This window comes from Desmodus rotundus, chromosome 2, assembly GCF_022682495.2.
Source record: "Desmodus rotundus isolate HL8 chromosome 2, HLdesRot8A.1, whole genome shotgun sequence".
In the NCBI taxonomy this organism is placed as follows: Eukaryota; Metazoa; Chordata; class Mammalia; order Chiroptera; family Phyllostomidae; genus Desmodus; species Desmodus rotundus.
This window is the reverse complement of record NC_071388.1, coordinates 117,655,497-117,683,264: the sequence shown is the minus strand read 5'-3', so window position 1 is coordinate 117,683,264 and position 27,768 is coordinate 117,655,497. Positions and strand designations below refer to the sequence as shown.

General features: G+C 41.4%; 1 protein-coding gene across 5 annotated transcripts in view; it reads right to left on the bottom strand.

The window, feature by feature from the left end:
• The window catches only part of SCTR (secretin receptor), a 91,033-nt gene extending 64,347 nt beyond the window's left edge, over positions 1-26,686 (bottom strand). For 2 of the 5 annotated variants that reach the window (XM_045203115.2, XM_045203116.2), the window contains exons 1-2: positions 26,360-26,686; positions 10,009-10,129 (exon numbers count right to left, since the gene is read on the bottom strand). In XM_045203115.2, the coding sequence (XP_045059050.2) occupies positions 10,009-10,129; positions 26,360-26,425 (187 nt within the window). In that variant the 5' untranslated portion in view covers positions 26,426-26,686. Of the gene's footprint in view, positions 1-10,008; positions 10,130-26,359 lie in introns of those variants that run through there. The other 3 variants (XM_053918585.1, XM_045203117.2, XM_053918584.1) reach the window with 3 other exon arrangements.
• Between the last annotated feature and the right edge of the window lie 1,082 nt (positions 26,687-27,768).

Below are 27,768 nucleotides of genomic sequence, written 5' to 3'. Positions count from 1 at the left end.
TCCTACCAGTCTCAGAATGGCTTCTATATACCCTTAGTTTTAGCACTTCTGTTCAGCTAGACTTCAGGTGGTTCTAAATGATGGCTGTTTTGTAGTTTAGTTGTAATTTTGATGTGGTTGTGGGAGGATACAAGTACAGCATTTACCTAAATTGCCATCTTGACTGGAAGCCAAGTGACTTGAATTTCAATTTTTGTCCCAGGGCCCACTTCTGGGGAACCCAAAAGAACATACCCTATCTACAGTTTAAGTGACCATTATCTCGAGGTTCCTAAGCCTCTCCTGATTTTTTTGAATTCTTGTTTCTTCATTCTGTTCTGGTTGAATGTTTATTTCTTCCTTCTGTTCCAAATCGTTTATTCAATCATTTATCTTGGTTTCCTCCCCTTCACTGTTGGTTCCCTGTACATTTTCTTTTATTTCACTTTTCATAGCCTTCACTTTTTACTCTATTTTTCAGCCATACTCAAGCAATTCTGTGAGCATCCTGATTACCAGTGTTTTGAACTGTGCATCTGATAGGTTGGCTATCTCTTCATCGCTTAGCTCTTTTTCTGGAGTTTTGATCTGTTCTTTCATTCGGGCCATATATATATATATATATATATATATTTTTTTTTTTTTGTCTTGGCATGCTTGTTACATAGTAAGGGACGGAGCCTTAGGTATTTGCCAGGGTGGGGAAACCCACGTCACTGTGTTGTGGTGCTGTCAGTGGGAGAGGGGTCTGAGAGGGAACAGTGCCGCTTGCTCAGCTCTTGGCTGCCTTTAAGTCACTTCCACCACAACCCACAAGCAAATCAGGTCCTTCTGGTGCTGATTCCTGAGTGGGTGGGTTTGTGTATGTCCTAGGACCCTGTGGGTCTCTCCAACAACTCTCTAGTGAGGCTGGGACTGTCCCCTGCTGCCTCAATCCCCACAGGTTTTTTCAGTTAAAGGTTTTGAGGCTTTATCCCCCTGCCCCACAGGAACCCTGGGTTCTGCTGTCCGTCTCACTCCCCAGTTGTTCCTCCAGGTTTATCAGCACACAAATGTGGGACTGCGCACTCCACCAACCGCTGTCTGGCCCATCCGCCAGCCACCGTCCACCCTGGCCTTCCAGTCACCACCTCGCCAGCAGTCCTCTCCGCCCTGGCGTCCTGTATCTTCCCCTCCTACCAGTCTGGATGAATATTTCTTCTGTAACTCCTTGGTTGTTGGACTTCCATACAGTTCAATTTTCTGGCAGTTCTGGTTGTTTTTTGTTTTTAAGTTTGTTGCTGTCCTTCTTTTGGCTGTGCGCGGAGGCACTGTGTATCTATCTACACCTCCATCTTGGCAGGAAGTTCCTCCACTACCCCATTATCTCTTGTGCAGACCTCACAATGGGTCTCTCTGAACTTACTCCTGTCCTCCAATGCACCTTCCATGCTATGGCAAAACTGATCTTTCATAATGCAGACAATCACATCACTCCCCTTTAAGACGTGCCTGATCTTTCCATTGCTCTTAGGATCAGGATAAAAGTCCTCCATGTGTTCAATGAGGTCCTCCGTGTTGTGGTCCTGCTGCGTTTTGAGCTCACATTACAGCAGGCTCTCTCCTATCCCCCGGCTGTGTTCCAGGCACAGTGGCTTTTCTCAAACGCACTGTGCCACTTCCTGTCACGTGTGTGCTCCCCCGTCCTCTCGGCCTGCACACTCTTTCTCCTTCTCTTGGCCGAATAACACATCCTTAAGTCCCAGTTCAAAACACTTCCTCAGAAAAGTCTTCCTGGAGTCAAAGAGCAAGGGAAGATCCCTGGTTAAATACTCATTCTACTTATCTCATTGCCATTTTACATTAATTTGAGATTATTTTATTAATGTCTACCTCACCAGACAGAGTTATAATGGCTGTGGCAGAGACAGTCCATTGCCCTTTCTCCTTTCTCACTAACAGAACAAGACCTCATTCAAGATGGTCACATGCACAGCTAACAATTTCAACCTCCAGCCCCAGCTGCATCCAGTGGTGGCCATGCAGTCCAATCATGGCTGATGAAGTGGAAGCAAAGTCACCTGGAGAGCTTTAGGAAAGTTTGGCTTCCCAGTGTATCTTACCCTTCCTTCTTGTAACTTTCTTCCCACCAGAAAAACAGGTGCTCTCCTCTCTCTGGTGGTGCAGCAGCCATCTTATGACCATTAGGCAAATGCCACACATTAAGCAAAAAGACAGAAGGAATCTGGCATCTGATGACATCCTGGAATTTTGCACCAGTTCTGGACTTTTTGTAATGTTCAAAAACTTCAACTCCTAGTTGATGAAGCTAGTCTGTCACATGCAGCAAATACATTCCTGAGTGATAAGAGATGAATCTATGTTTTTTTCCTCATCAATATATCCTTTATTTTCACCATACTTACCTCATAAAGTAAGAGCTAAATATTTTTTGAAAGATTGCTTTTAATTTCATACCAACCCCATAAAATAGATGTGGAAACTGAGGTCCAGAGACATCAAGCAACTTTCTCAAGATCACAAGTCTGTCTATTTTAAAAGGCTGGGCCCCTCCAGTCCCCTCCTCTTTCTCTTTCTTTATTTTTAAAAAATGGAGATAAAATTCACACAAAGCTGTTCCTCCCTTTTAGCCCACAACACGTTCTGTAGCATTGCCACTACTGGCCAGGTGGTAGTCTTCCCCTGAGCTACTGAAGCAGGACAGGCAGGGAAGGAGACGGCCTCCAGAGAGACAGGTGAAAGGAGGAAGGAATCAGCAGCACAGTGGGCACAGCAGGTAGCAGCTCAGGCAGCGACCAAGGTCCTGGGGGTATTGGCACAGAGCAGTGGCTGGAGTGGGGGAAGGGGTCATTGGACTGGCCATAGTGGACAATGAGAAACTGGACAACCAACAGCTCAAGAAGTTCAAGAACAAAGGATGTGACTTGGAGAAGAGTATTGCAAAAATATGTATGGCCCACATACCAACAAACTGGATAAACTGGATGAAAGGGATAAATTCCTAGAAACACACAACTTACAGAGATGGAAGTATGAACAAACAGAAAATTTTGGCACACCTCTAACCAGTAAGGAAGTTGAATCTGTAATTAAAAAAAAAAATCTTTCAACAAAGAAAAGCCCAGATGGCTTCACTGATGAATTCTACCAAACATTTAAAGAATTAACAACACCAATTCTCCTTAAACTCTTCCAAACAACTGAAAAGGAGAAAACACTTTCAAAATCATTCTGTGAGACCAGAATTACCCATCCATACCAAAGCCACACAAAGACTCTACAAGAAAAGGAAACTACAGACCAATATCCCTAATAAACATTGATTCCAAAATTTTCAACAAAATACTAACAAAGTAAATTGAATTGAAAAGGATTCCTGCAATGCAAGGGTGATTCAATATATGAAAATCAATCAGTGTAATATACCATATTAACAGAATGAAAGACAAAAACCACATGATTATCTCAGTTGATGTAGAGAAAGCATTTGACAAGATTCAACACCTTTTCATGATTAAAAACAAACGAACTAGGAATAGAAGAAAACAATCTCAACATAATAAAGGCCACATATGAAAAGCCCACAGCAAACATCATACTCAGTGGTAAAAGACTGAAGCTTTTCCTGTAAGATCAAGAACAAGACAAGAATGCTTGTTTTTGCCACTTGTATTCAGTGTAGTACTGGAAATACTAGCTATAGCAATTAGGCAAGAAGAAGAAATAAAGGGTATCCAAATTGGAAGGAAAGAAGTAAAATTATCTCTGTTTGCAGATGACATGATCTTATATGTAGAAAACCCTCAATATTCCACAAAAGAACCTGTTAGAACTAATATATGGATTCAGCAAAGTTGCAGGATAGATATAAAATCAACACACAAAAATCAGTTGCATTTCTGTGCACTAATGAGGAACAACCTGAAAAAGAAATTAAGAAACAAATCCAAGGGGACAACCCCACCCCTCCCTCAGCAGCTGGGGCAGCAGAGGAGCCATGCAGTAAGCCCCACACTCCAGCAAACAAGGTGCAGCAAACAGCGCAGAGTGTGCAGCCGGTGATCTGCACACCACCTAGGCAGCGCCTGTGGTGCACTGCCCACCGGCCCTGGGGCCTGAGGGCAGGTACATCTGAACACGGTGCACAGACCCCAGTCTGCTCTATATGGGTAAATTCACAAACAGGAATGGATAACAACAGAAATAGTATTGGAACAGTGGGAATCAGCAATATTGCACGGAAAGTGTTGGGAAATGTTTACTGTAGTCTGCCTGAAACTGGGAGAAAATTGAACAAACAAGATGATGTTGGTGCTTTGGAAAGTGTGAAAAGCTTCTAGTGAACTCTCCTCTGTCAGAAGTAACTGAAATTAGTGAAGCTCTTGCAGAAAATCCAGGACTTGTCAACAATTTTGTTACAAAGATGGTTGGCTAATCAGGATGACAGTGAGTAACCCTTCAGAATTAGATGAACTAATGAATGAAGAAGTATGAGAAATAGATAAAATCTACAGAGGAGTGAAAATAGAACGCCCTAAATAAAGTAGTATAAAACAACTTTTTAAAAAAGAAATAAATCCATTTACAATAGCATCAAAAAGAATAAAATACTTAGGAATAAACTAACCAATGTGAAAACTACAAAATGTTACTGAAAGAAATTAAAGACACAATAAATGGAAAGACATCCTGTGCTTATGGATTTGATGACTTAATATGGTAGAGATGTCAATACTTACTACCCAAAGCAATAAACAGATTTAATAATCTATCAAAATCCCAATGATAAAAATATTTTACTTAATATTTATTTATTTAGTATTTATTTAACATTATTTGCAGAAATAGAAAACTCCATCCTACAATTTTAATGGAATTTCAAGGGACGTGGTATAGCCAAAACAATCTTGAAAAAAATAGCAAAATTGGGATCTTACTGATTTCCTTGCTGACTTCCTGATTTCAAAACTTACTACAAAGCTACACTAATCAAAATAATGTAGTACTGGCATAAAGGCAGATATGTAGACCAAAGGAACAGAATAGAGAGCCTAGAAATAAACTCTTATATATATGGCCAAAAGAATGTTGACAGGTTTGCCTAGGCTATTCAATGGGAAAGTATAAGCTTTCAAAAAATAGTGCTAGGAAAACTAGATATCCACATGCAAAAGAATGAAGTTGGACCCTTACCTTACACCATATACAAAAATTAACACAAAATACACCAAGGCCCTAGCCAGGTCGCTCATTTTGTTAGAACATCATCCCATACATCAAAATGTTGTAGGCTGGATTCCAGGTCAGGGCACAAAATATTACTGAAACCTAGGCTTAGGATTCAATCCCTGGTCAGGGGGTGTATGGAAGGCAAACAATTGATGTTTCTCTCTCACATCGATGTTCCTCTCTCTCTCCCTCTTTCTCTCTCTCTCCTTCCCTCCCTTTCCCTGCTTCCTCTTTCTCTGCAATCAGCAAACATATCCTCGGGTGAGGATTAAAAAAACATTTTAAAAAATGGACCAAGCACCTAAATGTAAGAGCTAAAACCACAAAATTGTTAGAAAAAAACATAAGGGGAAATCTTAATGAGCTTGGATGTGACAATACTTTCTTGGATATCACACCATGAAAAGAACAGACAATGAAGGTAGAAACAAATACATTGGGCTATATCAAACTTAAAAACTTCTGTGCATCAAAAGACACACTCAACATAGTGAAAAGGCAATCTACAGAATATGAGAAATTATTTGTAAATCATGTACCTGATAAAGGGTTTATATCTGGAATATATAAAGAACTCTTATAACTCAACAAAAAACCTAAACAACCTTATTTAAAAATGGGCAAAGAGCTTGAATACACATTTATTCAAAGAAGTCATGTAAATGGCCAACAGCACACAAAAAAATGCTCAACATCAATTAAGGAAATTCACACCAAAGCCTCAATGAAACACCACATTGCACCCATTTGGATGACCAGTATCCAAAAAAAAGAGAAAAAATAACAGGTGTTGGTGAACATCTGGAGAAATTAGAACATCTGTGCACTGTTGGTGAGAATGTAAAATGGTGCAGCCACTATGGAAAACAGTATGGTGGTTTCTCAAAAAATTAAAAACAGCATTATGATATGATTCCAGCAATTCTACTTCTTGGTAAATACCCCCAAAAATTGAAATCAGGGACTTACAAGAGGCATTTCCACACATGTGTTCATAGCAGCATTATTCACAATAGTTATAAGGAAGAAGCAACTCAAGTGTCCTTCAATGAATGAATGGACAAAGAAAATGTGGAGTATTATTCAGCCTTAAAAAGGAAGGAAATTCTGGACTTCTGGCCAAGATGGAGGCATAGGTAGATACACTTTGCCTCTGTGCACAACCAAAAGAAAGACATCAACAAATTTAAAAACAAAGAACAACCAGAACTTCCAGAAAATCAAACTGTATGGAAGTCTGACAATCAAAGAGTTAAAGAAGAAACATTCATCCAGACCGGTAAGAGGGGCGGAGATGGGTAGCTAGGGCAGAAAGGACTCCCGGCAAGGCAGTGGCTGGTGGTCCCATATTTCCATGCGGATAAACCAGGAGGAACAACTGGGGAGCAACACAGATCTCACAACCCAGGGTTCCAATGGGGGAAAATGAAGCCTCAAAACCTCTAACTGGAAAAACCTGTGGGGGTTGAGGCAGCAGGAGAAAGTCCTAGCCTCAAAGGAGAGTTCACTGGAGAGACCCACAGGGTCCTAGAAGGTACACAAACCCACCCACCTAGGAATTAGCACCAGAAGGGCCCAATTTGCTTGTGGGTAGAGGAGGAAATGATTGAAAGCCAACCAAGAATTGAGCAAGAGCATTGTTTCCTCTTGGACCCCTCCCCCACATACAGTGCCACAATGCAGCTATGTGGGTTGCCCCCTCCTAGAGAATACCTAGGGATCTTCCCCTTACTACATAACAGGTGCGCTGAGACAAAAAGAAAATGGCCCAAATGAAAGAAGAGATCAAAGCTCCAGAACAAATACAACTAAGCGATGAAGAGTAGCCAACCTATCAGATGCACAGTACAAAACACTGGTAATCAGGATGTTCATAGAAATGGTTGAGTATGGTCACAAAATAGAGGGAAAAGTGAAGGCTATGCAAAGTGAAATAAAGGAAAATGTACAGGGAACCAACAGTGAAGGGAAGGAAACCAGGATTCAAATCAACAATTTGGAGCAGAAGGAAGAAATGAACATTCAACCAGAACAGAATGAAGAAACAAGAATTCAAAAAAATCAGGAGAGGCTTAGCAACCTCCGGGACAACTTTAAATGTTCCAATGTCCAAATCAAAGGGGTGCCAGAAGGAGAAGAGGAAGAGCAAGAAATTGAAAACTTATTGAAGACATAATGAAGGAGATTCCCCAACCTGGCAAGGGAAATAGACTTCCAGGAAGTCCAGGAAGCTCAGAGAGTCCCAAACAAGTTGGACCCATGGGAGCACACAACCAAGGCACAGCATAATTACATTACCCAGGATGAAAGAGAAGGAGAGAATCTTAAAAGCAGCAGAGGAAAGGAGACAGTTACCTACAAGGGAGTTCCCATAAGACTGTCAGCTGATTTCTCAAAAGAAACCTTGCAGGCAAGAAGGGGCTGGCAAGAAGTATTCAAAGTCATGAAAGACAAGGACCTACATCCAAGATTACTCTATCCAGCAAAGATATCATTTAGAATGGAAGGGCAGATAAAGTGCTTCTCAGATAAGGTCAAGTTAAAAGAGTTCATCATCACCAAGCCCTTATTATATGAAATGTTAAAGGGGCTTATCTACGAAAAAGAAGAAGATCAAAAATATGAACAGTAAAATGACAACAAACTCACAACTATCAACAACCAAACCTAAAAAAAAACAAAACCAAAAACAAACTATGCAAACAACTACAATAGGAACAGATTCACAGAAATAGAGATCACAGGGAGGGTTTTCAGCGGGGAAGGTGAGGGGGGAGAATAGGGGAAAAGGTACAGGGAGTAAGAAGCATAAATGGCAGGTACAAAATAGAAAGGGGGAGTTTAAGAATAGTATATGAAATGTAGAAGCCAAAGAACTTATATGTACAACCCATGGATTTGATAAGGTGTGGGAATGATGGTCGGTGGGGGGTACAGCATGGAGGGGAATAAAGGGGAAAAATGGGACAACTGTAAAAGCATAATCAATAAAATATATTTTTTAAAAAGGAAGTTATGTATATGCTACAACATTAATGAACTTTGAGAACATTTTGATAAATGAAATAAGCCAATCACAAAAAGACAAATACTATATGATTCCAGTTACATGAAGTACATTCTGTGAAGTCCAATTCACAGAAACAGAATGTAGAATGATGGTTTCTAGGGGATACAGAAGGGGAAAACAGAGTTGTTGTTGAATGGGTGTAGAGTTCTAACTATGCAAGATAAAAAGAGTTTTGAAGGTTGCAACAAAGTGAATGCACTTAGCACTACTACACTGTACACTTAGAAATAAATGAGATTGTAAATTTTATGTTATGTGCTTTTGTTACACTAAATCACTGTGAAAAAACAGTATGGAATTTCCTCAGAAAACTAAAAATGGAACTGCCTTTTGACCCAGCAATTCCACTGCTGGAAATATACCCTAAGAATCCCAAATCTCCAATTCAAAAGATTTAAGCACCCCTAAGTTCATAGCAGCATTATTTACAATAGCCAAGTACTAGAAACAGCCTAAGTGCCCATCAGTAAATGAGTGGACCAAAAGCTGTGGTATGTTTACACAATGAAATACTACACAGAAGAAAGAAGGAACTCCTATCTTTTGCAACAGCATGGATGAAATTGGAGAATATTATGCTAAGTGAAATAAGCCAGTTGGTGAAAGACAAATACTGTATGATCTCATCTGTAAGAGGAATCTAATGAACAAAATAAACTAACAAGAAAACAGAACCAGAAGCATGGAAACATGGAACAAACTGACAGCGACCAGAGGGGAGAGGGAAGGGGGATAAAGGTGGAAAGCAGGAGAAGGAACTAGTCAAAGAACATGTATGAATGACCCATGGACATGGGTAACAGTGTGGGGATTGACTGTGGGAGCAGGTGGTGGGCTGTGTGGAGGAAGGCAAAGGGAAAAAATTGGGACTGTAACACAATAATAATAATAATATTTTTAAATTGAACAATATTCCATTGGATGTACACACATTTTGTTTATCCATTCATCAACTGACAGACACTTGGGTTGTTTCCACCACTTGGCTATTTTAGCTAGTGTTACTATGAACACACATGTACAAGTATTTATTTGTATACCCATATGGATTTTTTTCTTAATGCAACCCCTCCTTGCCCATAGACATGGGAAAACAAAGAAGATGAGTTAAGGGACTGAAAATAAAATTAACATTTAAATATCAAATTAATAATATTTTAAGTCTTGACTAGTAATAATAATTAGTATTTAAATTAATAGTATTTTAAAACACTTGTATTTAACATACATTATCTCATGTATTATTATAATTCTAAAGTAGACAACCACTTTATAAACCAGAAAAATGAGGCTCAGAAGGTTAAATAATTTGTTGATGGTCACATAGCCAGTGACCCCAGGTTTTTCTGGCTCCACACTGCATTTCTAACTACCTCACTCATCAAACTAGCATTGGAGGTGAGTAAACAGATGAGAGGTACATTGCCTTGACAAGTAATTCTTACCAAACTTGTACCATGGTAAAGTTATCATGCAGAAACGAATGGTACAAAAACGTTGGCTATGTTCACAAGCCCAGGGGAAGAAAGGGTGGGGAGGCTCTGGCTTTTTAGGTGTGTGTAGACTGATCCCCAGAATCACTCTAGACCCTTCCCTCCAGCTGATTATCTGAATGAATACAGCTCTTCCAGGCCCCTGCATCCTCACCCTGGTCTGGAGGACAAGCTTCCCCTGACACAGAGGGACTGGACACGATCTATGTCATGACTGGACAAAGGTGTGCTACGTACCCGGGGCTGGCTGCACCATGCCTAGGTCTCCTGTCCTCTCTTTGGAGAGTTCCTGCAGGCACTGGTCTCGTTCTTCCCTCAGCACTCGCAGCACATCACATAGTCGAGGGAGGGCTCCAACCTGCAAATACAAAACCAAGAATGCTCATCATTGCAACTAAGTTGATTCTACCACATAAGGACTTACTGTGAGCAAGAATGGGGCTACACACTGGGGATTCAAATTCAGGAAGGCAAAGCACCTGCTCACAAGAAACTCATAGTCCACAGTGAGGTACAGGCAGCCATTTTTAGGAGGGAGTTTGGAACAACAATCTGCAGCTTGTCCACTGCAAATCTTGCCCTTAAGTTTACCAAGGCTTCCAAATCCAGCAAGCTATTTGCTTTCTCGGCACCTCGCTATTAGTCTGTAGGACTTAATGTATTCCCATCCAATTCTGTTTGTTTCTCATGTTTCAAAAGTTTATTGGTCTATATCAAACCAATAGTGGCTGCAGGGAGGAGTTGAAAAGGAGACCTGAGAAAGGACTGGCACACAGTCCTGGTTTCCCAGCTCTTCTTAGAGTAGATTTCCAAAGCATGGCTCCATTCTTTCATTTGTACCTGAGACTTAAAAAAAAAATGTGAATGAATGAATGAATGAATGAACAACTGAACAGAGAACTAAATTGAAATCCTACGTTACTTTCTACAAAGTATGGAATTATAATATTACAAATTCCTTTCACATACACTGGCATATTCAACTCTCAAAATAACCCTATAAAACTCTCAGCAAAGTGAAAATAGAAGGAACATACTGCAACTTAATAAAGGCCATATATGACAAATGCACAGCTAATGTCATACTTAAAGGTGAAGAGCCAAAAGTGTTTCCCTCAAGATCAGGATCAAGACAAGGATGTCCTCTTTCACCACTGTTATTCAACATAGTACTGGAAGGCCTAGCCACAGCAGTGAGACAAGAAAAAGAAATAAAAAGCATCTAAATTGGAAAGGAGGAAGTAAAATTGTCATTATTTGCAGATGACATGATACTATATAGAGAGGACCCTAAAGATTCCACCAAAAAACCATTAAAACTAATAATGAATTCAGTCAAGTAGCAGCATATAAAATCAATATTCAGAAATTGGCTGCATTTTTATATACCGATAACAAACTATCAGAAAGAGAAATTAAGAAAACAATCCCATTTACAATTGTATCAAAAAAAATACCCAGGAATAAATTTAACCAAGAAGGTAAAAGACCTGTACTCAATAAAATATAACAATTGAGAAGAAATTGAAAAAAATACAAATAAATGAAAACAAACAAGCAAGCAAAATATAACCAGACACATTGAAATTAAGAACAAACTGACAGTAACCAGAGGGGAGAGGTGAGGGAGATAACAGGGAAAAGAAGGGAAAGAGTTATCAAAGAACATGGATAAAGGACCCATGGACAAAGCCAAAGGGGTAGGATGAGGGTGGGAGGTGAAGGTGGGAAGGGTGGGGGAAAGTGGTGGTGGGAAAATGGAGACAACTGTATTCAAATATTAATTAAAAAATGATTAAAAAGAAAGAAAGAAAGAAAATATATACCATGCTCATGGATAGGAAGAGTAACATTGGTAAAAATGTCTATACTATCCAAAGCAATTTATAGATTTGATGCAATCCCTATTAAATACCACTGGTATGTTTCCAGAACTAGAACAAGTAATCCTAAAATTTATATGGAACCACAAAAGACCCCAAATAGCCTCAGCAATCTTGAGGAAGAAGAACAAAGTTGGAGGTACCACACTACTTAATATCAAACTATACTACAAGACTGTAGTCATCAAAACAACATGGTATCGGCATGAAAACAGATACATAGATCAATGGAATAGAATAGAGAGCCCAGAAATAAGACCACACCTATATGGTCAATTAGTATTTGACAAAGGAAGCAAAAACATGCAACAGGGTAAATACAGGCTATTCATTAAATGGTACTGGGAAAATTAGATACATGTAAAAAACAAAACTACATCACCTTCTTACACCATATACAAGAATGAAATCAAAATGGATTAAAGACTTAACTATAACACTCAAAACCATGAAACTCCTAGAAGAAAACATAGGCAGTAAAATATCAGACATGGCTTTTAGCAATATTTTCTTATATATCTCCTTGGGCAAGATAAACAAAAGAAAACATAAACAAATGGGACTACATTAGACTAAAAAGTTTTTGCACAGCAAAGGAAACCATCAACAAAATGCAAACAACCTACCAACTGGGGGAAAATATACACTAATGATACACCTGATAAGGGGTTAATATCCACAATATATAAAGACCTCCTTAACACACATACATCTTAACACACATACATCTTAACATACACACAAAAAAACCCCAAATAATTCAATTAAAAAAATGGGTAGAGGACCTGAATAGACATTTCTCTAAAGAGAGAGACATACAGATGACCGATAGACATATGAAAAGATGGCACTAATCACTAGATAAATGCACATTAAAACCACAACAAGAATTAAAACCTCATACCTGTCAGAATGGCTATCATCAATAAATCGACAAACAACAAGTTTGCCAGGATGTGGAGTAAAGGGAACTCCACATTGTTGGTGGGATTGCAAATTGGTGCAACCACTATGGAAAACTACATAGAGGTTCCTCAAAAAACTAAAAATAGAACTGTCTTATGACCCAGCAATTCCACTTCTGGATATTTATCTGAAGAAATCCAAAACATTAATTCAAAAAGATATATGAAGCATATTTACAGTAGCCAAGATATGAAAGCAACCCAAGCGCACAGCAATAGACAATTGGATAAAGTGGTACATATATACAATGAAATGTTACTCAGCCAAAAAAGGAATAAAATCTTACTATTGTAACAACATGGACCTAGAGGGCATTTTGCTGAATGAACTAAGTCATACAGAGAAGAACAAATATCATACGATTTCACTTACATGTAAAATCTAAAGAACAAAATAAATGAACAAGCAAAACAGAAATAGCCTCATAGATACTGAGAACAAACTAATAATTTCCAGATGGGAGGGAAATTGGGGACTAGGTGAAAAATGTGAAGGGATTAAGAAGTACAAATTGGTAGTTACAAAATAGTCATGGGGATGTAAAGTACAGCATAAGGAATATAGTTAATAATACTGTAATAACTGTGTACAGTGCCATGTGGGTACTGAACTTATGGGGGGAATCCCTCTGTAAATTATATAAATGTTTAACCACTATGCTGTACACTTGAAACTAATATAAAATAATATTGGGTGTCAACTGTAAGTAAAAATTAAAAATAAAATAACCCATAAAGAGAAACGGAAAGGGCAAGGCCCACAATGGTTAGGGGATGTGACCTCGATTTCACCCAGGAACCCCAATTTCAGTAACCAACCTTCTAACAGATAAAAGACCAGGTTTTATACCCTCCTGACAACCTAAAGGTTTCATACTATATGATTACATTTATATAACATTCTTGAAATGACGTAATTATAGAAGTGGGGAACATATTAGTTGCTGTCAGGAGTTAAGGAAGGGGTGTGGCTATAACAGAGCACCATGAAGGATCCTTCAGTGAGAGAAATGTTCTGTACCTTGATTGTATCACCATCAATATCATTGATGGTCAATCAAAACCTTGCTCACTTGCAAACACTAAAAGAAAAATAACATTTGTTGTTGTTACCACTGAGATTATTTTGATTGTTATGCAGCATAGCTGACTGACACAGGGTGGGGAATAGATCTTAGGGCAGCATCAATGTGAATAGATAGGAAGTGACGTTTCCCAAAATTGGATGGTAATTTGCACTGTTGGAGATTGGAGAAAGAGGGTATTCCACACACAAAGAAGTCTTGAGAGCAATGGAGCAAGATCAGAAATGAAGGAACACCTATAATGGGAACCACCTCTCCAAGGAAAAGTTCAATTTCCTTGCTGTTTTTCCCCTGGGACTATAGTAAAATAATAATCAGAGGACAACTTAACTTTTTCTTCTCATCCTGCACTTCTTTCTTTTAAGTTGTAGTAAAATATATGTAACACAAAATTTACCTTTTTTACCATGTTTAAATATACAATTCAGTGGCATTGAGTACATTTACAATGTTGTACACCCATCATCACTATCCATATCCAGAATTTTTCAACATCCCAGCAGAAACTGCCTCCGTTAATCATTAATCCCCATTGCCCCTCCCCCCTCCCCCTGGCAACCTCTATTCTACTTTCTGACTATGAATTTGCCTATTCTAAGTAGTCCGTGTAAGTAGAATCACACAGAATTTGTTCCTTTGGGTCTGGCTTATTTCACACTCATGCTGCAGCATCTATAAGAATTTCATTCATATGTAAGGCTGAATACTATTCCATTGCATGTATGTAATCACTTTTTGTTCATCTGGTTGTGGACACTTGGGTTTCTTCTACCTGTTGGCTATTGTGAATAATGCTGCTATGAATATGGGTGTACAAATATCTCTTTGCCTGTTTCCAATTCTTTTAGGTATATACCCAAAAATGAAATTGCTGGATCACATGGCAATACTATGTTTACTGTTTTAAGGAACCATTGAACTGTTGCCCACAGCAGCTACACCATTTTACATTTTCACCAACAGTGAACAAGGGTTTCAATGTTTCTACATCCTCTTCTACTCCTTGTTATTTTTCTGTGTTAATGACAGCCATCCCGACTCTGGCTGATGTGACTCAATGCATTGAGTGCCAACCTGCGAACCAAAGGGTCACTGGTTGGATTCCTGGTCTAGGGTACGTGCGGAACAAGTCCCCAGTAAGGGGCGCACAAGAGGCAACCACATTGATGTTTCCCTCTCTTTCTCCCTTCTCCTCTCTAAAAGTAAATAAAATCTTTTTTTAAAAAAACAAAAAAACCAGCCACCCTAATGGGTGTGAAGTCGATCAGCCCACATTTCTTTTACCCTTGATCTTTCCATTAAAATTTAATAAATCAAGATAATTTTTTGCAGGGTGGTATTCCAACTAAAAAAATGTGCGGTGTCCACTGATGTGTGACAGCAAAGTATTCTGCTGGAAAGACTGAGTCTATGGTTTTAAGATGGTGGCCAGCATTGAAGGAAGGAGGGCCTCAGGGTTTCTAGGAGTGGCTGGGAAGATTGTGTGCTCAGTGGAGCTACCACTTAGTAGATGCCTGGATTGGAGAATGCATGGGGAAGATGCCCCTTATTATCTAAATTAAGCTCAAGAAGGGGAGGAGAGACTGATATATAGTAGCCATGTGTCTATTTATACACATATTTCTATATACTTATGACATTTAAAAGTATTAAATATAATTTTACTTAAAATTCACAGGAGAGACAAATGGAGATGAAAAAATTGCTAAAATTTATTTTAAAACTTTTTAAAAACAAGAGCTACTAGTCCTTAAAAGCTCCTTTTAAACTGTTTTTTTAATATCAAATTTGTGTAAGTACTTAAAAACTTTACTTGTGCTAGCATAAAGTATTTATAATGAAAAATAGCTGTTCCCTTCCCTAACCTCTACCTGTTCTCCAACAGCAGTCAACTTCAAGTCTTTTTAGCTGTTCATTCTCATTTGTATCTCCATATTTAAGAATTATATTCCCATCTAGCTATTTCTTGGTTTATTAATTTGAGACATTATCCAAAACTTTCTATCTGGAAGGTAAAGATTTAGATGTTTTGATCTATCTCCTCACATATATTCTCTCCCCCATGTATTACATATCCTCCTTTTGACTTAATTTTTAAATGTATGATGTGTGTTTATAATGACTTATTTTGACTATGAAATACTGTTCACTGGAGAGTCTAGTCATGTAAAATGATTATGTCTCTTCTTGTACATTTTGTCTTTCCTGAGGTCAGTAATTACTTTGTGTTTTCATTTGATTAGTTTTATAGGTACAGCTAAATTTTCCAAGTACTCCAACAGCTCTATTAGACATCTATCAACAGTTCTTTGTTTTTCCTCTGGAGACCTGTCTCCCACAGTCCTTCTCCTTCTTGCTCCAGTCTGGGCCTGCTGCCTGGCTATGGTTTGGGGTAGCTTCTTCCCAACTCTCCCAGCTGGAGCCTGTTTCCTATATTCCATGTATTTTTCCTAACTTTACTTCCTTGTTTGGCAGAAGCACATTCTCTAGTAATGTCTTTTGTGGTGTAGTAGCATGTAATTTAAGATAAGGTTGGGTATAGTGGTCATTATGCAGTGGTTTGGTGATTCTAGTAATGTCTTAAGAAAGTGTACATAGGAGTTAAATTTTTGAATCTGCAGGAGTGAAAAAGGTTTTATTAATTTGAGAGAATGGTAAGTTGAAAATAATTTTCCTTCCAAATTTTCAAGGCATTTCTCCTTCTCTCTTCTGCGTTGTTGATTAGAAATTTATTTTGGACTCCAAATCTTTTGTATATGACTTTTGCTTTCTTCTAGAAATATTTAGGATTTTAGTTTGTTTTTAGTTTGTTAAAATTTCTTGATGAAATGGTTTCCTTTTTTATTTATTAGTTAGATGTTCAGTGGGCATTTCTATCTGAAGATTTGTGCTTTTAATTTCTGGGAATTTTAAAAACATTATTATTTATTTTATTTCCTCCTTTAGTCTTCTCTATTCTGCCTTCCTAGAATTCATGCAGGTTGAATAATGAACAATATGGATTGATCTTCTAATCTTCATTTTGTCTGTGTAATCTTTCTGGGATATTTCCTTGACATCATCTGTTAAGTTTCCAACAAATGTTTTGTCATCATACATGACAAAACATTTCCAAACAGGCTTTCTTACTTTCTTCTTTTCCATACTTCCTCTACCTGACTCCCTTTTAAAAGAAATTTTAAAGAACACAATATTGGTTGTAGTCTTGTGTTTTAAGTGTTTCCTCCTCTCTGCATGGTCTGTTTCCTTTCCTCTGTTTGTTCACTTCCATGGTGGAGGCCTTTCTCAGTGTCATGCTTAAGCTTGAGGCACAAAAGTGGCCCTCGGAACCATTTTGGGCCTGAACCACGTGTTGGCTGGCAGCTTTCACTGTAAAATAATCAGGTCAAGGAGGACCACACGGTCAGGATCTATGGGGTGTTTCTCCCCTGGTCTGGGGCCCTTCTGGGGTGCTGCAGGCCAACCAGACAGTTTGTCACCAATGTATGTCCTTTCTACGCAATGCAGGTGTTTAGGTTGTTCTTTTTCCTGCATGGCCACCACCTCTTCATTCGCTTTCCATTTCCCAAAGATTTCTTGAAAGCTCTGCTTCCTTGTCTCGTCTTGTTCTCTTTGATTTTGTGGTTTTAAACTCTTTTGATTCCTTTACTGTCACTTTAAGGGCATTCCCAGGGGAGGAGCAGATAAACACATGTGGTTAATCTGCCATTTTTAACTGGATGTCCTAATGTGACACAATAATACACATTTGCAATATAATAAGAAATATATATTTGGTCATTGTCCCTGGTTCCTGACACAGTGCTTCTAAAGCCTTGTAATTTCTTGAGTGATGGGGTAAGAAGAGTATCTTTTAATATTTGGTCTTAATCCCCAGATCCTGGTACAAGAGCTTCTAAGGCCCTTGGAATCTCCAGAGTGATAGGTGATGAGTGACTTCTCACGTGCTAATAAAATGACTGGTGGCTAGAGGCCCGTAGATAGTTTCAGGTTGGGGGCTAGTCACCAAAAAGACCAACCATGTGGTTAGAAGGTTGGAACTTTCAGCCCCATTCTTCCAACCACTTGAGAGGAGAAAGAGGCTAGAGACTGAGTTAATCAATAATGAGAAATGATTTCATCAATCATGCCTATGTAATGAAACCTCCATGAACAAACACCCTAAACAATAGGGCTTGGAGGACTTCCAGGTTGGTGACCACATCAAGGCGCATCCAAAAAAGGGCATGGGAGCTCCATGTGCCCCCTTCCTTGTCCTATGCATCTCTTCTACTTGGCTGTCCCTGAGTTGTAAGTTTTAAAATAAACCAGTAATAGTAAGTAAAGAGCTTTCCTGAGTTCTGTGAGTTGTTCTAACAAATTAACGAACCTGAGGAGGTTCATGGGAACCCCCAATTTATAGCCAGTTGGTCAGAAGTATAGGTGGCCCAGATTTGTGATTGGTGTCTGAAGTAGGAGCAGTCTCATGGGACTGAGTCCTTACCTGTAGGGTCTGTGCCAACTTCAGGTTGTTAGAGTCAGAGTTGAATTAAATTGTAAGGCACCTAGCTGATGCCCGGGAGGTTGAATAATTGGTTGTCAGTGTGAAGAAAAAAATCTCATATACTTAGCTCTGGCTGGTGTGGCTCAGTGGATTGAGCACTGGCCTGAGAACCAAAGGGTTGTCGGTTCGATTCCCAGTCAGGGTACATGCCTGGGTTTCAGGCCAAGTCCCCATTAGGGGGTGTGTGAGAGGCAACTACACATTGATGTGTCTCTCCCTCTTTCTCTCTCCCTTCCCCTCTGTCCAAAAATAAATAAAATCTTTTTAAAAAAAATCTCATATATTTAGTGTTACAGCAAACTGTTTTGAACAAAAAATACCAAAGTAGTTGGTACCAAGAAGGCAGTTCTGTTTGGTAGTAAAAACAGCAACTAAGCCCTAAGTACCTTTAAAAATATGTACTTCCACCCTGGCTGGTGTGGCTCAGTGGATTGAATGCCAGACTGTGAACCAAAGGGGTCACTGGTTTGATTCCCGGTTGGGCACATGCCGGGGTTGCAGGTCAGGTCCCCAGTAGGGGGCACACAAGAGGCAATCACACATTGATGTTTCTCTCCCTCTCTTTCTCCCTCCCTCCCCCTCTCTAAAAATGAATAAGTAAAATCTTTTAAAAATATATATGTACTCCCCATAAATTAAAAAAGGGATTGTCAGAAAAAAATTACTAAATGGTACTTTCCTTTATTATTTAAATTGACAAAAAAATACATATATTTTCCTCTTCAGTTTCAGAGTTTAAGTCCAAGCCATCTTTACATCTAGAGTTTTTAAAATATTGCTAAAATCATGTCAGAGTTTTTAAAATACTTGGACCACAAAATTTTTCATATAATCTTGTCTTTTCCTGGAATTTTAAGTTGACTTTTTTTTCTTGTTGATCACAAAATTTATAGGCCTTCACCACACCAATATATATCATAGTTGTACTGCCAGGTTCTGAATAGAACAACACTGGGTAACACTGCCAACTAGCTTCTCTGGGACTTGCCCCAAGGAGGCCTTTGACTTTCTAAACTATTGTAAATTCTCTTTGATTTGTTGCAGAACTATGTAATCAATATCTGTTCATGGTCATCCTGGGTAAATTCCATTTTTAATGCCATATTTTAGATTTAGTTTTGGTTTTGCTAGGGGATAACTTACAAGGGTTTTGTTGTTGTCATTTTGCTTTTTTTAGAGAAGGCACTTAAACTGTAAGCTTTCTGAGATCTCATACATCTAATAGTGTCTCTGGTGGGCAGTGACTCAGCACCCAGTCATGGCTGGCCCACTACAGAGTACAAATTCACACCTGTTGTTTGATAATTTGTGACTAGCTTCCATCACCCATTTCTTTGGGGGATTTTCTTAGATGGTAGACATACTTTGAGATGTCTTCTCTGCCTTTTAGCCAACAGCTCCCTCCACTCCCATTCCAGAAAAGACCCCTTCATCACAAGGTAGATTGGTTTATGCTGTGAGGTCCCATCTCACTGATCAGACAAAGGGAGAAAACCTCACCCAGCTTAAGACAATCTGCTTTCCTCTCCTGGATATTTGCTATTGAAATTGGGAGTAACATCAATCTCTCTAATTATTGAAGCATGTAAGCTTTGAAGCTATGGGGCAGCCATTTTTTAACCTAAATAAAGCAACAGAAAAGTCCAGTCTGCAGAGAAAGAGAAAAAATAATAAAGGAAACCCCAAAATAAGAGAGGAAAGATGTCAAAAGATAGTTCTGTAAGCTATTTTAGAGTTTAGTTTTAGACTCAAATCTGAAAAGGTAAAATCTGGGAGAAGGTATAATAAAATCCTATTAAATTCTGAAGAAGGCAAAGAGGTTTAACATCACTTTGCTTACACATTTTATAATATAATTACTTGCTTGACAACTTGAGACAGAAAAGATATGGTTTCAAGGAGGAACAAAAAGGAAATGCTAGTCTAGTTTATACAATGAGAGATAAGAAGAGGAACTCACTATCCTACACCCAGTTCAAAACAAAATTTCAGCAAACTTTTATTGGGCACCTACTATATGCCCAGCAATCTGCTCATCACTAGGGACATGAAGGTAACAGGGACATGGTTCCTGCCTCTGAAGCTCAGTGACTCCAAGGAGGTCCAGGGAGGCTAATGACAGGGATGTATGGTGAAGGTAGTAGCCAGATGATGATGGACTAAAAGTGGCAGCAGAGGACTTCCAGGAGGTGGATCTGCCATTTAGGCAATAAGTGAGGAATAAGTGAGGAATTGTTATACTCAGAGTAGCAATAGCCCATAAAGAAGAGGACCTAGAGGTGACAGTGAGTAGGCAGATTCTGCAGGAGATGCATTGAATGTAGAGGGGAGGAGAGGGTGGCTCCCATGAGTATGGTTTGGGTGCCTCGGTAGTTTCAAGAAAGGAGAAACAGACACAGGCTTGGGAGTTGGGGTAAGATAATTTTGGTTAAGGAAGATTGGATTTATGACATGGTGGGGTTGCCAAGGAAGATCATACAGTAAGAGCAAGTGTGAAAGACAGAACCTGGGGAAATGACCTTTAGAGGCTGAGAAAACTGAGGATCAGCAGGAGAGGCAGGATGGGAACCAGAAGACTGCAAAAGGCAGAAGCCAAGGGAGGGGAAACAAGAAAGGAAGGAGGGCACTAGCATTGAATGCCTCCAAGAGGCTGGGTCCCATGTTCCACTTTGCCCAGAACAGTCCATGCATACGCCTGCTGTCCCGATGTCATTATTCATAATGTTGCATCTTTCTCATAAATTATGTGATCACCCTAGGTAGGGTCAGGACTGAAAAGTGTGTAAGGAATGTGGTAAAACGAAGCACTGGGGAGACAGATTTCAGTGGCTGGTGGGGAGGAAGCCAGATTGCAGAAGGCTTAAGAATGAGTAGAAGTAGGAGCAATGATCACAGACACTACTTCCAAGAAGCTGGCCATCAGGGAGCAGAGGTGGAACTGTGCCTAGAAGGGCCCAGAGTGCAGAGGGTGGGCTCTCTACCATCTGGGCTGGACAGACTTGGGCAAGTTGACCAGCTGATGGAAACAACCAGTCAAGGGGAAGATGGTAAAGACTGGGCACAATGGCTGCATTGTGTATTCTCAGGACAGAAATCACTAAAAATGGTGGGACAGAGAAAAGGAGCACAGGTATAGGGTCTGGCTGTGGGCTGGAGTAGAGCCTTTATTTCACTCAGATGGTGTTATGGACAGAATGTCTGTGTCTCCCCAAAATTTGTATATTGAAGCCCTAACCCCTAGTGTGGCTGTATTTGGAGATGGGGCCTATAAGGAGGCAATTAAGGTCAAATGAGGTCATAAAAGTGGGGCCCTGATTTGACAGGATAAGTGTCCTTCTAAGAAGAGACACCAGAATGTTCAATGTTTATCTCTCTGCACCGGCCCAGAAGAAATGCCATGTGAGGACAAAGCAGCTATCTGCAAGCCAGGATCAGGGCTCTCACCAGCACCCTACCATATCGGCCTTTGATCTCAGATTTCCAGTATCCAAAAATGTGAGAAATATATGTCTACTGTTTCAGCCCCCTAATCTGTAGTGTTTTGTTATGGCAGCTCAAGCTGACTGAGAAAGATATGAAAGAAAAGGACAGTAGGGTATAATTTAGGCACACCTATAAGATATTGGCCAGAGGAAGTTCATCCACATAGTCTTCACTCTCAGGAAATGGGAGACAAACCAGTGTGGTGCAAATGAAAAGGGAGGTGGTAAGGTCAGGAATTGGAAAAGACACGCAGACATCAGGGAGACCCTCTGAGAGCCGGGGGAGAGGGAACTGATGTTGGACACGTGGGGATTCTGAAGAGGACTGTGGAAAATTCAGGGGTCCTGGCAGCACAATGGGCTGGGACCACAGGAGACAATCCACCAAGGATATCTCTTCCCCAAATGCCCCTTGGAATCTGTCAGACACAGAATGATGAGGCTGAGTGGGCCCCAGAATATTCTTATTCTCTCAAGTCCACATGAACGTTGAGCCGTCCTCTGTTTGTAATGTAAGTAAGTAGATAGGATCTGAGTGTTATGGGTTTTCCCTTGGGCTGCAAGCTGTCCCAGAGCCTGAGTGAAGGTCAGTGGTGAGAAACCTCAGCTCACTAAGGGCAAGGAAGCAGGGACCAAATCAAGGATCACTGGAGGGGGTTGGTCTGAATGTTAAGTCTGGTCTTTCAACAAGAGTACCAAGAAGAGAGCTATGCCCTCCCTTGACATGGGAGGTAACAATGGGGTGGGGATAATGGGGATAGGGAGGAGGGATAGGAGCTCAATGGGAATGGCAAAAAGGTGATGCTAAAGCCAAGAGGACTCTGCTAAGCAAAGTCTGGGAAGTGTATCTACCTTCATTTTGTTTGCTTTTGTAACCCCAAGCTCCTCTCTGACTCCCTTGATAAAATGCTGTGTGTATTTCAGTGTTTGTTTTATATTTTATAAAGCAATTAGATTAAACTGAATTTAATGTCATTTTGCGGCTTGGGAGAGAATATTACGACAGCACCTCGGGCACCAGAAACCAGAGCAGGCCTCTCTATAGGAGCAGATGCATATGCTGGTTCAGAACACCTGGGTTTCAGTCCTCATGCCACCACGTCCAGCTGAGCGACCCAAGCGAATGGCTTCAGTGTCTTCATCTGCACTGGCCTGGGGGTACTGAGTGTTGATGAGAGAATTAAATTAGGTGCTGCTGGGAATGACTTAGCAGACTGTCTAGTGTGAAATAAGTGCTCGATAAGGAAAGCCTTTATCATCATCATCATTCACATTAATTTTAGGGATAGTAAAAATTTTAAAAGAAATCCACAGTACTTCCTTAGAAAATCAGAAAGTGATTTTTTTGGTATACAAAAATCCCAGTGACCCTCTGAAGAGTTATCAATATCCAGCTCCTCAAGCGGCCTTTGCAGGCTTTCCTAAAATCCTGCTCGCAGAGCCTGTCAGCCCCCAGATCCGGAGGCACTACAGGAAGAGGCAGGGACCACCATGTGCTGGAGGCTTCTATGTGCCAGACCCTATACTTGGAGTTTTTATGTTTCTGAGCAGTCAACTGAGGAGGGACAGATAGAGAAGGGGGGAAAGTGGGAAGGGAAGATGTAAAAGGATCAAGGAAGCCATTGCCCACAAAAGTCTTTTTATCTGGTTTGGAAATGGATTTCATGAGGTACACCTGCTTCTGTCTTCCAACTCAGATTCCCTGTCACCAACCTCACTTCCCTGAGTCCAACATGCAATTAACACCTATTATTAGCCCTATTAATGCATCTCCCCTGGAACATGACAACCTTTAAGTAAATGGTTCTCAGCCAGGGACAATTTTGCACCCCCCTCCCCCACCTCCCAGAGGACATTTGGAAATGTCTGAAGACATTTGTGTTGACACAACTTGGAGACATGTTTCTACTGGGTAGAGGCCAGGAATGCTGCCGCATACCATACAATGCACAGGACACAAAACAAAGAATTATCCAATCCCCTTTCTCCACCCCATTCCCATCATCCCCACCGCATTAGTTCAACCCATGCCAAGGGAGGATATAGCTCTCTTCCTGGCACCCCTTGTTGAAAGCCCAGATTTAAGATCCAAGATTATAGTTTCAAAGTTAAGAAACAGTGATTGAGGAAAAAGTAGTCCCACACACCCCACTTAATTCACTATGATTATCAAGTTGGCAGTTTGCCAGATGTCCTGGATTAAACAGCCCTACCTTGAATGATTAATTTTCCTTTGCTTGACACATTTTGTAAGTAGTGATTGCTTTCAAGATGCCATTCTTCATTACTTGTTACTATATGAAACTTCCACAGCTTAAGACAATCCCTATAGATGTCATCATCATTTCTCTCATTCATTCATTTAGTTATTCATTCATTCAATACATGATCACTGAGCTCCCTCTCACATGGTATTAGGGAAGAGGGGAGTACAGATGTTCTGGTGAATAATTACAACACTGTCCCAGGTGAAAGTCCTCACGAGATAAATACATGGGAGTGGGAGTAGCAAAGGGAGGTGTGGTCAGGGCTTCCTTTGGCAATCTCAACACTGTCCTCAGCATTAATTTTTGGTTTCCACTTGCAAGGTTCCCTCCTGGTACCTCCTCCCTGTCTGGAAAGGGAAGGGAGGAAGGTGTAATGACAAGCAATTTGGCCTAAATAACCTCCCATTAGGATGGTGCCTATGCTCTTATTCAAGGGAGAGACCCAAATGGATAAACAACTTTGAATATCCTTAAATTTCAAAATCAGATGTCTGACCATTTAGTCACACAGAAGGAAAATGGGGTTTCACAGGGAATGGCAAAATGTGAATCAAAGTAGACCAATTCCACTCCTATTTGTTAAAGGAGTTCTCTGCCAAGAAGTGTGAGACTTTAGGTCAGGATAAGCCTATAAAATAATCAGAGGACCAAGACTTAGGAAACTATCTGGTAATATAATACAAGGCAGTACCAGTGAGTGCATGAAAATGACATATAAGGACTAGGGATGTAACTGACAGAGCACTGGGTAGTTGGAAATCAAGAGATCTGGGGTGTAGTCCCAGCTTCACCACTAACTTGCAGATTTGGGGCAGGTCCCTTTTGTCTGTGGTCTCAGTTTGCTCATCTGTAAAATGAGGGAACCAGAGCATAATGAAGCATCCTTCCAAGGCACACTGAACCAAGTGAAGGTTCTCATTTCCCCCTCTGCTTATTCTTGGATAACAAGGGGGTCCCTATGAGATTAAAATGCAGGTTGAACCCCCAACCTCTTGATTTCTTCAGACAACTTCAGGGCTACTGCAGGTACTTGAGAAGTCACAAAGAGGAAACTATTGCCTCTCCCATCCTTGGGTACTGAATATCAGCACCTCTCTAAGCTACATTTGGCTTTGAATTGTCCCCAGTGCCCAAATTGGGAGTTCAAACTAATGAGTAGGCACTGTGGCTCTAGCACCTTCCAATACGAGCACTGAGAAGAGGCTCGAAGGTTATCAGGGAGGTGAGGATAAGGTCCCCAAATTTCACTTTTCCAAACTACTGTTGCTGGAATGTCATGGACCTGCTGGAATGATGGGCATTTACTGCTTGTTAACACTCCCATCAGCTCTAGGAGCTGAGGTTTGTCTTATAATCAAACAGGGGAGGACTATAGGAGGGCAAGGTTATTGGACATCAAGAAGGACTTGCCCAAGACAGAGATTGGAGACTCAATATTGGGTCCCCAAGTGCTTTCCCTAGGGAATTTCTTAGGACAGAGGTGTTGGGGGTCTGTCTGGAATGTTAGTGGAAAGAAGTATGGTAGTTGTGGAATCTGTACCCCTCACTCCCCACCCTTACCGCTTCCCCATTCCTTCCATTCGGCCAGTCTGGGTGCAGGCACTCTCTCCCTCACAAATCCCACAGGGAGAGGCCGTGATGCCCAGGAGTTTCTGTGGGAAAGAAAACTCAGCTAGAGACTCTGCTGCCTTCTCTTTTCTCTTCCAGCTCCTCCCTGGACCTCGTTTGTGGAGATCAGCTGCTCCCAGGAGTCCTCAGGCATCCAGACGTTAGGGAGCCAAATCCCACGAGAGAGAGGGGGCAGGGAGCTACAAATGGTCCCAATCCCAAACCCGAAAGCTGTGGGCTGGACTTTCTGAGGTTTTCCTATGTGCAGCCCGGTTGTGTGAAAATGTCAAGGCTTTGGGCAGACGAATGTGGATTCCAATTGTCTTCTCTTGGGGGCAATATTTTTGGTCTTTCCAATTCTCGGCTTCCTTGTCGGTAAAGTAAGGGTGATAATATCAACCTCGTAAGGAGGTTTCAATAAAATAATGGGAGCAAAGTGCCCTGCACACAGTAGGCACCTCCAGGGACAGCTCCAGAATTTCTGCCTAGGTGCAATTTAGAGGTTCAGTCCAGCGGTCCACAAAAGGGGTGGGGTGGAGCGCAGGGTTCATCTGAAAGCTGTCATCTCCTGGCGCACATGTGTTTATTTTGAGGGTAGGGGGCCCTCTGGATTGAAGCTAATAGAGATTATTGATGAAGAGGACGGGGTTAAGGGTTTTCACACTTTAGTAGAAGACATGGAGGTGTCCCCCGCTACCCCCATCACGCCTGGACCCGAAGGAGGGTCCCTGCCCGCAGAGGGGTGCGGTACTCACGGTGTGCACGGCGCTGGTGAGCAGCAGCAACAGCCACAGCGACGGGGGCGGCAGGCGGGAGTTCATGGTGCCCAACGCGCTCCCCGCGCGCTCCCCGACGGCCTCCCACCTGAACGCACCCCTGGCTCCCGAGCTCAGCGCCCCCCACAGGGTCCTGCGCCCGGAGGAGCCATGGCTGGGCTTCACAATCCGCGATGGTCTCCGGACTACGCCTTCTTGGACAAGGTGGCCGTGGTCATTGATGAGGACGCGGTGCTGCCTGTGCTTCTCCACCCAGCTTGACTGGCGGGGAGCAGGCGCGCAGGCTGACAACGGAGGAAGCGGAGGGAGGGCACAGGGACCCGAAGCCGGCTCTCGCAGGCTGGACCACGTAAGGGGGGCGGCGGGGCGGGGCGGGGCGGGGTGGGGCGGGCGGAGGAAACCCGGAGAGGGCTTAGCCCTTGACGCTGTAGCACCCCAATTACGTAAAAGAGCACTCAGCTCTGCCACAACTTTGCTGCGCGTAGATGGGCAACCTGTGCCACGTTTTTGAACCTCATGCCTAACGACGCAATAATACCCACCCTCGGGATGAAGGTTTTGCTAGTTCCCGTGCAATAGCGGGTGCTCAGTCAATGCCTGTTGCATCTAGTCAGTGGGGCAGGTTTTCACTTTATTTTTCTTCACTATTAAAGTTATACCGGCTCATTCTGGAAAGTTTCACTACGATGAGTACCATCACTGGAGAAAGCCTTTGATGATCAGGTGGCCAAGGAGGACCATCTGGTCCACCTGGGCATTTGGGGCTGTGCTGAACATGGGAGGCTTCCTACTTCCTGGTCTCGCTGGAGGCTATTGAAACATCAGGCAGATATTCCCAGTAGCCTGCTCAACCTGAGTCTCCAGTGCAGAGATGCTCTGGAGGCTGGGCTCATGCCTTTCTGTACAAGATACCCTCAGATGGCTCTTGTACACTCAATGTTACCTCCTCTGCACTGGTGCCCACTCCCTTTCCTCTGGTCTCTCTATCTTGACCTTTCTTGGGGCACTTTAAATACATCAGGTTATTGAATCCCCCCCCCCCCAAACCCGTAGGTGATATTATACCGGTTTGACAGAGGAGAGCAGAGACTGGAGGAGGATCAATGAGTCTTCAGGTACCTGAAACTCAGAAGGTCAGACGGGAGAGCCTGGAACTGCACTTCAGTGACTGATCTGATTCTCTGTGACTGACCTCTAGTCAGATTGTGCAACCACTGTTAAAGTAGATGCTGTGGCCCTCAGCAGCCTCCCTACATGAAGAGGTGATTTATAAGGTTAGGTTGGTAAACCACAACATACAGAAAAGGTGAAAAAATAATTTAAGCTCCCTAGTCCATAGTCAATACTCAGTACATGTGAATCTAAAGTTTACGTAACCACAAACTAAC